The sequence below is a fragment of the Coregonus lavaretus genome, assembly GCF_964263955.1.
Source record: "Coregonus lavaretus genome assembly, chromosome: 4".
Classification (NCBI taxonomy): Eukaryota; Metazoa; Chordata; class Actinopteri; order Salmoniformes; family Salmonidae; genus Coregonus; species Coregonus lavaretus.
The window spans coordinates 60,736,347-60,754,195 of record NC_139991.1 but is presented as its reverse complement, the minus strand read 5'-3'; the positions used below and the strand labels follow the sequence as shown (position 1 = coordinate 60,754,195).

The following is a 17,849-nucleotide window of genomic DNA, read 5'->3' as shown; positions in this document are numbered from 1 at the left end:
GAGGATAGGTGTAGGGGATATAGTTGGATAGGTGTAGGGATATAGTAAGAGGTTAGGGGTAGGGGATATAGTAGGAGGATAGGTGTAGGAGGATAGGGGTAGGGGATATAGTAGGAGGATAGGGGTAGGGGATATAGTAGGAGGATAGGTGTAGGGGATATAGTAGGATAGGTGTAGGGATATAGTAAGAGGATAGGAGTAGGGATATAGTAGGATGATAGGTGTAGGGGATATAGTAGGAGGATAGGTGTAGGGGATATAGTTGGATAGGTGTAGGGATATAGTAAGAGGTTAGGGGTAGGGGATATAGTAGGAGGATAGGTGTAGGAGGATAGGGGTAGGGGATATAGTAGGAGGATAGGGGATATAGTAGGAGGATAGGGGTAGGGGATATAGTAGGAGGATAGGTGTAGGGGATATAGTAGGATAGGTGTAGGGATATAGTAAGAGGATAGGAGTAGGGATATAGTAGGATGATAGGTGTAGGGGATATAGTAGGAGCCCTAGGGTAGGGGATATAGTAGGAGGATAGGTGTAGGGGATATAGTAGGATAGGTGTAGGGATATAGTAAGAGGATAGGGGTAGGGGATATAGTAGGAGGATAGGTGTAGGAGGATATGGGTAGGGGATATAGTAGGAGCCCTAGGGTAGGGGATATAGTAGGAGGATAGGTGTAGGGGATATAGTAGGAGGATAGGTGTAGGGGATATAGTTGGATAGGTGTAGGGATATAGTAAGAGGTTAGGGGTAGGGGATATAGTAGGAGGATAGGTGTAGGAGGATAGGGGTAGGGGATATAGTAGGAGGATAGGGGATATAGTAGGAGGATAGGGGTAGCGGATATAGTAGGAGGATAGGTGTAGGGGATATAGTAGGATAGGTGTAGGCATATAGTAAGAGGATAGGGGTAGGGGATATAGTAGGAGGATAGGTGTAGGAGGATAGGGGTAGGAGGATAGGGGTAGGGGATATACTAGGAGGATAGGGGTAGGGATATAGTAAGAGGATAGGGGTAGGAGATATAGTAGGAGGATAGGTGTAGGAGGATAGGGGAAGGGGATATAGTAGGAGGATAGCGGTACACACACACATGACCTCAGTAATGTAGGTCTTTCCAAAGAGTGGGGACATTTGCATAAAGTGTTTTCCTGCCAGTTTTATTAATTACAGAAGTACACGTCTTTTCAAGGTATTCCTGTTCTGTTCGTTGATGTTGTAACCGAAAAATGTCTGTCAAAGCAGCAGATTATTTTAGGAGCTGGATGACGTCATGAGGGTGAGACTTTGTTTTACTGGTGACGGTTCATATTTTCATGCTGGTTTCCAGAGCAGAGTGCTATTTTCGGATCCCCCACCCAGCCTTTAGCTGTTGCCTGAACACACAGCAGGGCTGGACTGACAGACAGACAGGAAAGATAGACTCATGCACTCACTTCAATCATTTCATTCATTCATTTGTTCATTCACTGTGTGAGAGTATATGCCATGACTCTTTACGCCATTAGACATTGGAATGCATCCCCACATTCTAAAAGTGGCTCCCTCTGTTGGTAGTCAATACTTATTGCAGGTAACGACAATATTTGTAGAATATTTCAATAAACTCAATTGCATGTAATGAATAATCTTCTGCATTGAGGTATGAAGCGTGCGAATATTGATACACATGGATAACATCTGTTATCATATTTTTATTGCACAGACAGCAGAAGTTGAGATGGAGCCGAGGATGGTGTATAGGTACATTATTAGTGAGTCTTTGGCGACATACACAACAGAAACATGAACATAAAAACAGACAAAGTATTCTCTGATAAATCACATTCCCTCTGCCTCCTCCGATACAGTATCCCCATCACTCTCTGGGTAGAAACACACATGGATGATAAAACACATACATGAAGAGCAAACAGAATGGATGAAAGCAGTAAACAAAGAAGACAAATGCAGCAGAATCCTCTCACTGAGGAACAGAGATACTAGCCTATAAACGTTCAATACCGTGTCCTCTTTGTGCTGTTGTTCATGCTTAATCAGGACCAATTGATTTATACAGATATTTTACAGATGATAGCAACAGGATATACTGAAAAAGTATTTGAACTACTCTTTTTTTGGACCAATATTATGCCTTACGGAAAAAGGAATAATTTGTATTTCTAAAAGGTCATAGTTCAAGTGTCTTTGAGGTCGTGTTCCTCTGCTCAGACGTGCCTGGATAGGTATTTTACGTATCAGCTAACAACATATGTTATAGCAATCTGGTGCCTGACGGCACAGTTGATGATCTGGCACGCAACCATTGGTTGATGCATGCAACGTCTGAGTAGGGGAACACGACCTGCATGTTTCTCATAGTTGGTTCTTTTGAGAGCAGTTTGGCGTGATTCTCAGGTACAGGTCAACCCCCTGCACAGCGTGGTAACAGCTCAGATATCTGTATTGTATAACTTTACTAAACAGGTGTAACATATGCAATAAATTAAACAGATATGTCTTCATATATAACTTTATCCTCTATCTTATGAGTCAGGTCCCTAGCCACAGCACATGCCCACCCACATACCTGACATTCATTCTACTCTATATTTTCCTCTTTATCATTGTATGTATAAAAATGGTTAAACATTTAAAAAAACACTCCCTTTTAAAACCATTGTCTTTACGATGAAGGTATTACTGATGTTTTTGAATACACTGGAGAGCCACTGCGGGAGGTGACTGCTTTCACTTCATAGAGTGTGATAAATGTGTGGCATTTTTCTTTTGTTTTTTTTACATAAAATGAATTCATATGACATACTGCCTGTATGTACAATATTGAATCAATTCTACACTGAGTACACACAACATTAAGAACACCTGCTCTTTCCATGACATAGACTGACCAGGTGAATCCAGGTGAAAGCTATGATGCCTTATTGATGTCACCTGTTAAATCCACTTCAATCAGTGTAGATGAAGGGGAGGAGAGAGGTTAAAGAAGGATTTTTAAGCCTTGAGACAATTGAGACATGGATTGTGCATGTATGCCATTCAGAGGATGAATGGACAAGACAAAAGATTTAAGTGCCTTTGAACGGGGTATGGTAGTAGGTGCCAGAACTGCAATGCTGCTGGGTTTTTCACACTCAACAGTTTCCCGTGTGTATCAAGAATGGTCCACCACCCAAAGGACATCCAGCCAACTTGACACAACTGTGGGAAGCATTGGAGTCAACATAGGCCAGCATCCGTGTGGAAAGCTTTCAACACCTTGTAGAGTCCATACCCCGACGAATTGAGGCTGTTCTGAAGGGGGTGGGGGTTATATGAGAACAATCAACTTTTTATCTCACATTCTGTGAGCAGAAAATATGGAATGATTCATATAAACCTTCATAACTTGCTGATGTGATTATGTGAATGCTCATTATTCCAAATAATAAACTATGGTCTCTTTCACTGGAATAATTGCAAACTTGTCACCAGCACACAGACAGACATTCTAGTAGTGAGCCAAATATCTATTTTATATGCCTTTTCAGTGGATTATTTCTCAGGAAAAAGAAACAGGGTAAAGTGGAAATATTCAGAAAGCACTGGATTGAGATGTGTACCTCTAGAGCAGGAACAGTCAAGCTCTCCTGTTCTAGAGATGGTCATTGTTGCTGTATTAACCATTAAGGCACTGTGTGTCACAGTTGTAGGAAGAATCAGACGTGATCTGGGGTGGATTTCACTAAGTAAGATCAAGATCAAGTTAGCCAGCTAACTTCAAAAAATATTCAGAAACTTTAATTTGTCCTAGTTGAATTTGAAATGGATTCAATACTCTGTGTAACAATGTTTATAAAACCTGTTTATAAATTAGAAAAGTGTTTTTATCAGAGTTAGCTTGCTGATTATGATTATGCCTTGTGAAATACCCCCACGGCCCTATCCAGAGCCATAGCTATACATATTTATAAATAGTTATGAATGTATGTCTATGGGTCTGGCCCTAGCTAGCCCTTTGGATTCGATCTGAGTTGGTCTGGGATTACTACATTACTCAAAATTCCAGAAATCCCGGTTGGAAGGAGGGAGGGAATAAGCAGGAACCAGGATTTCTGGAAAAATTCGGAATTTTGGGAAAGTTACTGGAATTTTGCAACATTATCTGTGCTTTTAAGGATTGACCAGAGATCAGATTAGTGTTGATGTCTCCTCTCTCTCTGGCTCTGTTGCTGCTGGTTACGGCTGCCCTGACGTTTCTGGTTGTAGTTCTTCTGTTGGTCTTGATTATTTTGATTGTTATATTGTTGGTTTTGATAGTTGTATTGGTGGTTTTGATAGTTGTATTGGTGCTGGTTTTGATTGTTGTGATTGTACTGATTCTGGTTATGATTGTGATTTCCGGTACGTTGCCTAGAAACGAAAGACTTCTGGTAGGTAGCGGCTGAAAAAACAAAAGGAGAGATTGTTAATGTCGTTGGATCAAGGCCCTGATTAGATGGTGTGTGTAGTCAGTTCTGGTAGTCATTGAGACAGCGGAAGTGGACGGTACTCACGGCTCATGCAGGTGATCTTTGGGCTGTCCCATTGGCCGTTGTCACGGCAGCGGATGGTGGGGACATGTCTCTGTATGAAGCCGTTTTTACAGTGGTAACGAACCAGAGTGTTGATCTCATAACGAGGCTTCATAGAACCAAACACACAGGCATCCTTCACTACTGGGGGCTGGCTGCAAGAGACTGGAGGGAGGAGAGAGGACAGGGGTAAGGTGTGTGTGTGTGTGTGAGTGTGAATGTGTGTGTGTGTGTGTGTGTGTGTGTGTGTGTGTGTGTGTGTGTGTGTGTGTGTGTGTGTGTGTGTGTGTGCGTGCGTGCGTGCGTGCGTGCGTGCGTGCGTGCGTGCGTGCGTGTGTGAGAGTGAGTGAGTGAGTGCATGTCAGGGTTGGGATCAATTCCAATTCAATTCCAATCAAATCAGGAAGTACATTGAAATTCCAATTCCAATTCTCTTCAATGATTTTTAATGACAAAATTGAAATTTGGTTTACATTCTGAATTTACTGGAATTTAAATGGAATTGACCCCAACCCTGGTGTGTGTGTGTTACCTGTGCCCTTCTTGCAGGTGAAGGTGAGGTGGTAGTTGCAGGGTACATCGTTCCACTGTCCTCCCTCGTGCCAGATCATCACCACACAGTCCTCACCAGACTGGAAGAAACTGTCTGGCTGGTTGGGACGCCAGTGCTCATATTGCTGCAAACAAACAATTACACACTCTCATCATCACCAAAGTTTAGACCTTTTTACTGCACCCACATTCACTAACAGCTAAACAGCACCACAGTTACTCTGATAGCTCACACAGCCCTTATTGTATAAGATCATCATTCACAATACACCTGACCTATAAGGTTGTCACCGTATAACACAGGGGAGGAATCTCATTGTAACTTCTTTACCAATCTCATTCATCTCTAGCTACTATAGGGACCAGATGACAATACCTTTTAACAAGCCTATTGGTTTATTACACAAGGTTCCTTTGTTAACCCTGCTATTCTGTGACCGGTCTGAAGATTTACTAATTAAACCGCCTCTAGAGGAAAGAACCCAGTGGAGACTCCTACCGTGACAGAGGTGGTTAGTCTGTGGCTGTAATACACAGAGAGGGCATACTGGGGCGCTATTGCTCCATCTCAGTGAGCCAGACCCATAATCTCTACTGTGAAACTGAACCAGATGTTTAGCTAACCCCGACCACCCCCCATCACCCTCTGGCATGGGGACAGGGGGAATTCTCCCCAACTTTCCCCGCCTCCCCCTTCTCTTCTTTAGGATATTTTTGTTGCAGCGTCCCTGGTCCAAACGGCTACAGCTATGCATTAACGCGTGTTAACTCAAACACACACCCAAACACACACGTACACTTAGAACTGAACAAGGGTGTGTCTTGCAGTACTGAGCGATAACTCTGTTTAAAAAAAACATTGTTTCAACAGTATCATCTGTGTCTCTCTCTTGTGCGCGCACAGCAACACACACACACACACACACACACACACACACACACACACACACACACACACACACACACTGTCCTTACTCCATGTCTCAGCTCACACTTCATACAGAGAAAACAGCTGGACATTCTCTGGAGCTGCGCAGTTTGTGTGTGTGTGTGTGTGTGTGAGAGTGTGTGATAAGACCATCTGTAACACCCATATCACATCATATCATACACTATGTGGCCAAACGAACATCTCATTCCAAAATCATGGGCATTAATATGGAGTTGGTCCCCCCTTTGCTGCTATAACAACAGCCTCCACTCTTCTGGGAAGGCTTTCCACTAGATGTTGGAACATTGCTGCAGGGACTTGCTTCCATTCAGCCACAAGAGCATTAATGACGTCGCGCACTGATGTTGGGCGATTAGGCAGTCGGTGCTCCAATTCATCCCAAAGGTGTTCAATAGGGTTGAGGTCAGGGCTCTGTGCAGGAAAGTCAAGTTCTTCCACAAACTGTTGCTACAAAGTTGGAAGAATGTCATTGTATGCTGTAGCGTTAAGATCACCCTTCACTGGAACTAAGGGGCCTAGCCCGAACCATGAAAAACAGCCCCAGACCATTATTCCCCCTACACCAAACTTTACAGTTGGCACTATGCATTGGGGCAGGTAGCGTTCTCCTGGCATCCGCCAAACCCAGATTAGTCTATTGGAATGCCAGATGGTGAAGCGTGATTCATCACTCCAGAGAACGTGTTTCCACTGCTCCAGAGTCCAATGGCGGCGACCTTTACACCTCTCCAGCCGACGCATAGCATTGCGCATGGTGATCTTAGGCTTGTGTGTGGTTGCTCGACCATGGCAACCCATTTCATGAAGCTCCTGAAGAGCAGTTATTGTGCCGACGTTACTTCCAGAGGCAGTTTGGAACTCGGTAGTGGGTGTTGCAACCGAGGACAGACGATTTTGAGCTTGTGTGGCCAACCACTTCGCGGCTGAGCCGTTATTGCTCCTAGACGTTTCCACTTCACAGCACTTACAGTTCACCGGGGCAGCTCTAGCAGGGCAGAAATTTGACGAACTGACTTGTTGGAAAGGTGGCATCCTATGACGGTGCCACGCTGAAAGTCACTCTTCAGTACGGGCTATTCTACTGCCAATGTTTGTCTATGGAGATTGCATGGCTGTGTGCTCGATGTTATACACTTGTCAGCAACGTGTGTGGCTGAAATAGCCGAATCCACAAATTTGAAGGGGTGTCCACATACTTTGGACCATGTAGTGTATCTAATCAGGGGGATTTTCTCCTGTCTTACCATGATGCTGCCGTCTGTCCAGCGGAAGTCTCTCTCATACATCTTGTCGTTCAGACCGATCCACTGGTAGTCATGGCCCAGACCTGGGGGTGAGAAACAACAGTTAGGCCTGCTTCTGTCTAGCTCTCCAACAGGGAATCACAAAGACATTTTAAGATGTGTGAATCACCAGCTTCCTTGTTCCCAAATCCTGCTTTGTAAGCCCCAAAACACTGCAAATCACTCCCTCTTTCCCCCTTTCTGGTTGAATCAACGTTGTTTCCACGTCAATGTGGAACTTTTAAATTCAATGACATGGTGAAATGTGTTGATTTTACACTGAATTCACGTTAGTTGACAACTCAACAAAATGTAAATCATAACTAGACGTTGAACTGACGTCTGTGCCCAGTGGGTAGTTTGCAGTGTGTGCATGAATGATACAGACCAGAGCAGAGGGGGTACTTACTGTGCAGTAGGTAAGCAGCCCTAGGGTATGGCGTGAGTCCCTCCTACTGTGAACTGTCCCCAATAAACTAGTCAGCCAAACTGGGTCATGTTGTCATGTTGTTACCACAACCTGAGCTGCATGTTGCACAGACATCAGTCTTTTACAGTTTGTTGTGCAGACTCATCAAAACAGTTTCATTATGGAGACTTGAGTGCTACATATGACACACAATATCTCTATGCCCCATACTCTCTACCCTCTGACCTCTCACCCTAACCTGGACCTGTTACCTGTGACCAATGACAACCTAAGGGAGGCGGGACTTACGGTTGACATACAGCTGCTCCTCCTGTGACAGGACACTGGCTAGGTGGGCTCCTTGGACACGACACTCTCTCTCGGCGGCGTCCCAGGTCCGACGGTGGGTGATGTACTTATAACAATGGCTCTCGAACTTCTGCCAGCCATACTCACACACCTCTGTGTCTGGGGGGAGAGAGAGGCAGAGAGAGGAATCATTGACTATCAGAGGAATCAATGGCTAACAATATCCACAGAGATTAAACAAATTGCACAAAATTAGGGGAGAAGAGAGAGAAACAGAGACATAGAAAGAGAGTGAGAGAGTTAAAGAGAGAGAAACTAAAACGAAGGGTGGACTATAAAAGAGAAAGAGCTCCAGCTGGTTTAGAAAGGTCCCTGACTGAATGAGCTCACAGACTCACAGTTGGTGCTCATTATCCTCTTTGGAAACCCTCACAAGTTCCCCTGTTCTCTAGGCCAAACACACACACACACACACACACAAGATTGCTCGCTCTCATGCATTCACACACATTGATCCGCCTGTGTAAGTCGAGTATAGAAGAGCATGCTACTGCACTAAGGGACTGTAGCTCCATAGTGAACCCTCTTTGTTAATTTTGGACTTTGCTAGATTTGGTCATGAAGTGTATGTTAGTGGGTCCACAATGCTATGTCAGAACACCATGATCTGGCATGCTGCTGGCTTGGATGAGATGACTATTCACACACATGATTCTCTGGTGAGCTGTTCTAATAGAATTACAATTCTGAATAGTTGCTTAGAGTAGTTTCATTCTTCTAGAAGTTTATTCTGAGTGTTCTACTGTAGAATGTTGAATGGGTTCAATATGTTATGAAAAGCAACACATCATGTGTTGACATAATTTAATGATGAGACACTTGATACAGCGAATGCCAATCTGCAAAAACCACTGTTAACTTCTCGGGTCTGTTTTGCTTTTTTCCCGCAAGTCTTGTTGCTAAGTTCGTTGCTAGGGAATGGCCAGTGTTATTCATATCATACGGGCTGAATAGGCAGGTCTTTGTGATGTCATCAATTATAATGTCTAGAGAAACATACAAACATTATAAAGGGTTAAAGCAAGACTGGTAGACTGAGAGAGCATGTGGTGTGTGTTAGATAGGGGGTTACGGGGTGGCAGGTGGCCTAGCAGTTAGAGTGCTGGCCAGTAACCCAGAGGTTGACCGCTTGAATCCCTGAGCCGACAAGGTGAAAAATCTGTCGTTCTGCCTCTGAGCAACGCCCCCACAACAACAGCTCCCCGGGAGCCCAATGTGGCAGCCCCGTGCACCTCTCCGATTCAGAGGGGTTGGGTTAAAAGCGGAAGTCAAGTTTCGGCTGGACCTGGAGTGCAATTGACAATAATATTACATTTAATCAAGGCCTCAGGGTACGTCTATCATCAGCAAACTTCAGATCACCTTTATTAACTTATCATACCCCCGTCCCTGGCTACACACGCATGCACATACTTACACACACGCACATGCTCACACACACACACACACACACACACACACACTAACACACACACACAATGTCAACGAGCAGCTCTGTACTGGATAAAGAGTTGGTTTGGTCAATGCCAGTGGTTAGTACAGCCTGCATTGATCCAGTTCACCACAGCTGCAACATCTTTCTAATAAAATAATGGACTAATTCTCTCCTTTCTCTCTCTCCTCTGGCCCACTAGCAGCAGAACACAGCTGTGGTTCTCCAGGTGTGGCTGTCAGTGTGTTTGTTTGTTTAGCAATATATTTCTGTATGCACTGTTACAGATACAGTAAGAGGGTGAATGAAGATGTTATTGGGTGTATGTACGTGAGCATGCAGTACAGTATTATTGCTGAGTAAAAGCAGCAGTATTGGGGATGGAGCTGGAACTAATCTAGTGTGCAGCCAACGCCCAGCGTTAGGGGATATCCAGGGAGCAGAGACATGACTCACTGTGTGTGTGTGTGTGTGGGTGTGGGTGTGTGTGTGTGTGTGTGTGTGTGTGTGTGTGAATGCGTATGTGTCTGTGTGTGTGATGCAGCCCTATACACAGCCATAGTCAACCTTGGACAATGGTTTTCTCAGCCTGATCCAGAGAATGGAGTCTGTCTACTGACTAAATACGACCAAGAGCTGGCAGTTCCACTAGAATAATTTACCACTTTTGTTGGTTGGCTTGAAAGGCTGTCTCTTTTCTGTAAAAGCTTTGATCAAAGCAGCTGCACTGGTGTGTGTGTTACCTTGTTCACAGAGCTGTCCTGCATAGCTGGGCAGACACACACAGCTGAAGGAGTTGACTCCGTCCATACAGGTGGCTCCATTACGACATGGGTTGGACTGGCACTCGTCAACATCTACACAAATGACACAGAATATAATATAACTGTGTGTGTGTGTATGTGTGTGTGTGTGTGTGTGTGTGTGTGTGTGTGTGTGTGTGTGTGTGTGTGTGTGTGTGTATGTGTGTGTGTGTGTGTGTGTATGTGTGTGTGTGTGTGTGTGTGTGTGCGTATGTGTGTACCTGTCTCGCAGCGCTGTCCGGTGTATCCATGTGCACACGCACAGATGCTGGCGTTGCCTCTCTGGTAGCAAGATGCTTCGTTCAGACACACATTCACAGTGCACTGCTGCAGAGCTGAGACAGACACACACATATCATCATCATTATCATCCTCATCATCACAGCAGTTATCATTAGCATCATCGCAAAGTTAACATCATCGCTGTCATTGTCATCATTATCAGCATTATCAGCATCATCATCATCAATAACACTATTATCATCATCAATAACACTATTATCATCATCAAGAACATTATTATCATCATCAAGAACATTATTATCATCATCAAGAACATTATTATTATCATCAAGAACATTATTATCATCATCAATAACATTATTATCATCATCAAGAACATTATTATTATCATCAAGAACATTATTATCATCATCAACAACATTATATATTATTATTATCATCAAGAACATTATTATCATCATCAATAACATTATTATCATCATCATCAAGGACATTATTATCATCATCAATAACATTATTATCATCATCAAGAACATTATTATCATCATCAATAACATTATTATTATCATCAAGAACATTATTATCATCATCAACATTCAACAACAACCAATGGCCATGATGACATCATACACCCATCATTAAACACATTGAATAGGCTCTGAGATTTACACCTACGTCTGACATCGACGGTCTGGGCCTCGATGTAGTAGTCAGTTCTTGTTTCAGGCTGATAGGTGGACTGGGGTTCCTCAGGAACAGGGGGGCTGGCCTCCAGCAGAGGAGAACCAATCACACGGTCATTATCCACAAACTCCTCCCCGTCAGGCAGGAGGGTCTGGGGGGTCAGGGTCCAGTCAGGGATGGGGCGGGAGAGGCGGGCAGGAGGTGGAGTGGAGGTGTGTGCAGGAGGTGGAGTGGAGGGATGGGCGGGAGGTGGAGTGGAGGGGCGGGCGGGAGGTGGAGTGGAGAGATGGGCGGGAGGTGGAGTGGAGGGGCGGGCGGGAGGTGGAGTGGAGGTGCGGGCGGGAGGTGGAGTGGAGGGGCGGGCGGGAGGTGGAGTGGAGGGGCGGGCGGGAGGTGGAGTGGAGGGGCGGGCAGGAGGTGGAGTGGAGGGATGGGCGGGAGGTGGAGTGGAGGGGCGGGCGGGAGGTGGAGTGGAGAGATGGGCGGGAGGTGGAGTGGAGGGGCGGGCGGGAGGTGGAGTGGAGGTGCGGGCGGGAGGTGGAGTGGAGGGGCGGGCGGGAGGTGGAGTGGAGGGGCGGGCGGGAGGTGGAGTGGAGGGGCGGGCGGGAGGTGGAGTGGAGAGATGGGCGGGAGGTGGAGTGGAGGGGCGGGCGGGAGGTGGAGTGGAGGTGCGGGCGGGAGGTGGAGTGGAGGGGCGGGCGGGAGGTGGAGTGGAGGGGCGGGCGGGAGGTGGAGTGGAGGGGTGTGCAGGGGGTGTGTGTGTTTGGTTCAGGTGCTGTGTGGTCTTCTGATCTGTGGTAGAGTGGCTGGTTTGCTCCTGGTGGTGGGTGGTGGGGAATCTAGGGTGAGAGGGTTGTTTGGTTTGCTCTTTAGTGTGTGTGGAGTGATCTCTATCGTGTGTGGTGTGCTGAGTGGTTTGGTCCTTCCCATGTGTAGGTGGGTATCTGGTCTGATCCTTAGTATGAGTGAAGAGATCTTTATCCTGCGTGGTAGGCTGGAGGGGGTAGTCTCTGTGCTGTGTAGAAGAGTCTGTTTGATGTGCAGTGCGGTCTCCTACAGTCACTCCTCCCTGGGCTGGTCTGGCTCCTGGTCTGGCACCTGGTTCGGGTGTAACAGTCACCTGTCCCTTCACCCCAGGCCCCACCAGGGGAGCCTCAATGGCTCCAGGGCTGCCAGGGCTAGTGTATCTGGGGTCTTCAGGTGGGTACACCTCCTGTGCTGAGCCTTCCTCTTCTGTTGATGTAGACCCCTCAAAGTCTCCCGCCTCGGTCTGTGAGGGAGTGTGTGTGTCCTTGGTGTAAGTGTAGCGTGTGTGAGATGGAGTGTGTGTGACGCTCTCCGCCCCTCCAATCTCTGTCTCGTCCGTGACCACATCTGATTGGCTATCTACGGCTGGGGTGGGCCGGGTATCGTCTGCTGAGCCCTCCTGGGTACGGCCGCCTAACCCCTCCATGTCCTCATATGGGGAGATGCCATCTGGGGAAGTATGGGGGGAACCAGAGGATGAGGCTGAGACTGTGGAAGAGACTGGAGAAGAGACTGGGGAAGAGACTGGGGAAGTGTGTCGGGAAGAAGGGGTTGTTTCTTTGGAGCTCTCTGTCTTTCCTTCTGTCTGTGTCCTCTCTCTGTCCCTATATCTGTCTGTGTCTCTGTCTGAAGTTGTGTCTCTGTCCGTGACTCTGTCTGAAGTTGTGTCTCTGTCCGTGTCTCTGTCTGAAGTTGTGTCTCCGTCTGTGTCTCTGTCTGAAGTTGTGTCTCTGTCCGTGACTCTGTCTGAAGTTGTGTCTCTGTCCGTGACTCTGTCTGAAGTTGTGTCTCTGTCTGTGTCTCTGTCTGTGTCTCTGTCTGTGTCTGTAGTTGTGTATCTGTCTGTGTCTGTGTCTGTAGTAGTGGACTCTCTGGTCTCTCCAGTATGAATAGCTCCATAGTCAAAGGGAGTGAGGCTCTTCTCCTCCTCTTCATGGTCCATCTCTTCTCCCAGTTCACTGTGGACTGGTGTGGCTGTCTCAAACTGGTCTCCTCTCGCCTCCTGCTCCTTCCCTGGCAGCTCTGGCTCCAGAGTCACCTAAATGAATAAATGAATTAATGAATATTAATTTTCCTGTTGTGTCACTTTATGCAACACATCCCGATGATGCTTTTCTACTTCAATTGTCCTTGAAAAAGAGGCTGAACATATCTCACAAATCCAGACAACCACAGTAAATCTGACCTGGTGTTTCCCGTTGATGAAGCTTAGTGTTGGGGGGAGAGTGATGGGATGGATGCTGTCAGAGTCCTCGTTGCCCTGAATGGCCTCAGTCTGGATGAATGGGAAGGCTGGGATGAGAGCGGAGTGGGAATCTCCATTACCCCCTAGAGGCTGGCCAAGGATCTGCAGGATGTGGTCCACTGGAAACACAGGAGCAACACAGGGAGAGGTCAGGGAAGTGGGAAGTGGGATTCTGGAAGTGGGCTGCTAATTTGACTGCTATATAAAATACCAGCCCCTCGGTAGCACGCTTGGACAGCCTCGGGAATACTGTAGGTGCAAGCTGGTGATACTTATATTTGTCAGTCTCAGACACTTTCATAGGCTTGCAGTATATAGCCTCCATGTTACGGCCCTGCTAAAGACCATAGCAAAGCAGTTGGCTAGGTACTGGCCTGTTTCAGCTGTTTGGAGAAGAAGGTGGTTTCTTTATCCTTGAGTGTCCATGTATACAGTGACCATTGAGAGGTTTGGATCCCTCTTGAAATGTACATTTGTGGATCCAAATAAGGGTGTGTGTGTGTGAGTGTGTGTGTGTGTGTGTGTGTGTGTGTGTGCATCAGGACCTGCAGATCCTGCAGATTAAGGTCTACCAGAAACACACCATGGGGAATCCCTCATGCACATTGCTGATAAATTACAGTGGGGAAAAAAAGTATTTAGTCAGCCACCAATTGTGCAAGTTCTCCCACTTAAAAAGATGAGAGAGGCCTGTAATTTTCATCATAGGTACACGTCAACTATGACAGACAAAATGACAAAAAAAATCCAGAAAATCACATTGTAGGATTTTTAATGAATTTATTTGCAAATTATGGTGGAAAATAAGTATTTGGTCAATAACAAAAGTTTCTCAATACTTTGTTATATACCCTTTGTTGGCAATGACACAGGTCAAACGTTTTCTGTAAGTCTTCACAAGGTTTTCACACACTGTTGCTGGTATTTTGGCCCATTCCTCCATGCAGATCTCCTCTAGAGCAGTGATGTTTTGGGGCTGTCGCTGGGCAACACAGACTTTCAACTCCCTCCAAAGATGTTCTATGGGGTTGAGATCTGGAGACTGGCTAGGCCACTCCAGGACCTTGAAATGCTTCTTACGAAGCCACTCCTTCGTTGCCCGGGCGGTGTGTTTGGGATCATTGTCATGCTGAAAGACCCAGCCACGTTTCATCTTCAATGCCCTTGCTGATGGAAGGAGGTTTTCACTCAAAATCTCACGATACATGGCCCCATTCATTCTTTCCTTTACACGGATCAGTCGTCCTGGTCCCTTTGCAGAAAAACAGCCCCAAAGCATGATGTTTCCACCCCCATGCTTCACAGTAGGTATGGTGTTCTTTGGATGCAACTCAGCATTCTTTGTCCTCCAAACACGACGAGTTGAGTTTTTACCAAAAAGTTATATTTTGGTTTCATCTGACCATATGACATTCTCCCAATCCTCTTCTGGATCATCCAAATGCACTCTAGCAAACTTCAGACGGGCCTGGACATGTACTGGCTTAAGCAGGGGGACACGTCTGGCACTGCAGGATTTGAGTCCCTGGCGGCGTAGTGTGTTACTGATGGTAGGCTTTGTTACTTTGGTCCCAGCTTTCTGCAGGTCATTCAGTAGGTCCTCCCGTGTGGTTCTCGGATTTTTGCTCACCGTTCTTGTGATCATTTTGACCCCACGGGGTGAGATCTTGCGTGGAGCCCCAGATCGAGGGAGATGTATGTCTTCCATTTCCTAATAATTGCTCCCACAGTTGATTTCTTCAAACCAAGCTGCTTACCTATTGCAGATTCAGTCTTCCCAGCCTGGTGCAGGTCTACAATTTTGTTTCTGGTGTCCTTTGACAGCTCTTTGGTCTTGGCCATAGTGGAGTTTGGAGTGTGACTGTTTGAGGTTGTGGACAGGTGTCTTTTATACTGATAACAAGTTCAAACAGGTGCCATTAATACAGGTAACGAGTGGAGGACAGAGGAGCCTCTTAAAGAAGAAGTTACAGGTCTGTGAAAGCCAGAAATCTTGCTTGTTTGTAGGTGACCAAATACTTATTTTCCACCATAATTTGCAAATAAATTCATTAAAAATCCTACAATGTGATTTTCTGGAGAAAAAATATCTCAATTTGTCTGTCATAGTTGACGTGTACCTATGATGAAAATTACAGGCCTCTCTCATCTTTTTAAGTGGGAGAACTTGCACAATTGGTGGCTGACTAAATACTTTTTTTCCCCACTGTATAATTGTTTCAGCATTGCAATATTATCCACAAAGAGTGAATAGTGTCTGCTGTGTGTTGGCTATGACTGGGTCGATCCGAGCCAGACGTGTTACTGGAACAAGGCAGGTTTGTGTGTCTTCATTAGGTCTTTATGGTACACATGGAACCTATATCGTGGGAACGGGTGCAAGGGGGAAGCACAATCGGATGGTCAGCACTAAACCTGAGGTTAGTTATATCTCTGGGGACAAATAAAAACTGTGACGGGATGGTATAAATAAATCATTTTAATCTACAGTTGAATGTGTGTGTGTCTCTGTCTGTCTGTCTCTCTCTCTGTGTGTGTGTGTGTGTGTGTGTGTGTGTGTGTGTGTGTGTGTGTGTGTGTGTGTGTGTGTGTGTGTGTGTGTGTGTGTGTGTGTGTGTGTGTGTGTGTGTGTGTGTGTGTGTGTGTGTGTGTGTGTGTGTGTGTGTGTGTGTGTGTGTGTGTGTGTGTGTGTGTGCCTGCGTGCGTGCACGCGCATATGTGTGTGCGTAGGTAGCCTAGCGGTTAAGAGCGTTGGGCCAGAAAACGAAAGGTTGCTGGTTCGAATCCCTGAGCCGACTAGATGAAAAATCTGTTGACGTGCCCTTGAGCAAGTCACTTAACCCTAATTGCTCCTGTAAGTCCCTCTGGATAAGAGCGTCTAATACATGACTTACAGTTTTTTACAATCACTTTGGCACTAATTTCAGAACCTTGACGTCATTTTTCAAAACTCTAGACACAAAACTCACAACCAATGATCAAAATGCACATTTTTCAAAACTCTAACACTTTTTTCAATTGCTTGGATACAATACACATAAAACTAAGATCATTTGTTCATTTAACAAAAGTCACCTGTTCAATATGACACAACTTAACATCAAAGTACTACTATTTCAAAAGGCAATTCACACATTACATTTCAGATGAGTGTCTATTCATTTCATTACAATTATCCAACTATCAATTGATACAACTGCTCAAAATGATAAGTAACTGTTGCATTGCTCTTAATGCATAGTTGTATGGAAACAGACAAACAATATTCCATGTTTAGATCATGAAAGTTTCAAAGTAACGAGATTCATTGTCACCAATTAGCATGGAGCATGAACCAATTAGACTACATTATCTATGGATGTAATATTTCATCATCATTCTTTATCAGACACCGTTTCTATGGTCCCCTTGTAACCTTCCTTGATGAGCTCGATCAGGCCTGTAGAGCTGGTGGCGTGACCTATGTCATTGTGTGGGATAATGTCAGGTTCCACCATGCTCATATGGTGCAAGCATGGTTTCAGGCCCATGCACAATTTACCACCCTGTATTTACCCCCATACTCTCCTTTCCTTAACCCGATTGAGGAATTTTTCTCCACATGGAGATGGAAGGTTTATGATAGGCGCCCTCATGAACAAGTCACTCTTCTCCAGGCCATGGATGACGCATGCAATGACATCACGGCAGACCAGTGTCAGGCCTGGATTCGCCATGGCCAAAGGTTTTTTCCAAGATGTTTGGCTAATGAAAACATCCATTGTGATGTAGATGAGAACCTGTGGCCAAAACCACAAGACAGAGTTGATGAAAATGTAGAAGTACAGTAATCACTCCTATGTTTTGCTTTTTACAGTACAAGCAAGCAAGTTGAGGAACACTGCATTTGATGTTTTACAGTACTGTATTGTTTTTCATCAATATATTTCAGATTTTGTTCAATGATTCCACTGTGTCTGTAGTATTCTCTCTACTACTGCAGTACTTTTACAGGGATGTATTTACATGTAGTACCATAATGAAACATGTATCACCTATTTTGTACTACAATATTTAATGATCGTACGAACAATGACACAGTGAAACTATCGGTTGCTTGTGTGTGGGTGATCTAAATTAACATTTCATTGGTATTTCACAATACATTTGTTTTTTGAACCAATGATTGTGCAAGTGCAAGATTTCTTTAAAGATATGAATGCACAATGCAATGTTTTGAACATTGGACAGCCTGTGTTACAAGTGATGACCGTTTTGAGTTTTGTGTCTAGAGTTTTGAAAAATGACGTCAAGGTTCTG

At 45.3% G+C, this 17,849-nt stretch overlaps 1 protein-coding gene across 1 annotated transcript in view; it reads right to left on the bottom strand.

Moving 5' to 3' along the window:
• Positions 1–1,672: 1,672 nt before the first annotated feature.
• Positions 1,673–17,849, bottom strand: part of LOC311127494 (neurocan core protein-like) — a gene marked incomplete at its 5' end in the record, with an annotated part of 32,420 nt that continues 16,243 nt past the window's right edge. Inside the window, 11 exons of the mRNA XM_084159318.1 lie at positions 1,673–4,421; positions 4,534–4,716; positions 5,084–5,228; positions 7,300–7,382; positions 8,057–8,215; positions 10,292–10,405; positions 10,573–10,686; positions 11,270–11,465; positions 12,003–12,890; positions 13,077–13,310; positions 13,491–13,669. Of these exons, the coding sequence (XP_084015444.1) occupies positions 4,174–4,421; positions 4,534–4,716; positions 5,084–5,228; positions 7,300–7,382; positions 8,057–8,215; positions 10,292–10,405; positions 10,573–10,686; positions 11,270–11,465; positions 12,003–12,890; positions 13,077–13,310; positions 13,491–13,669 (2,543 nt within the window). The 3' untranslated portion in view covers positions 1,673–4,173. The remainder of the gene's footprint in view (positions 4,422–4,533; positions 4,717–5,083; positions 5,229–7,299; positions 7,383–8,056; positions 8,216–10,291; positions 10,406–10,572; positions 10,687–11,269; positions 11,466–12,002; positions 12,891–13,076; positions 13,311–13,490; positions 13,670–17,849) is intronic.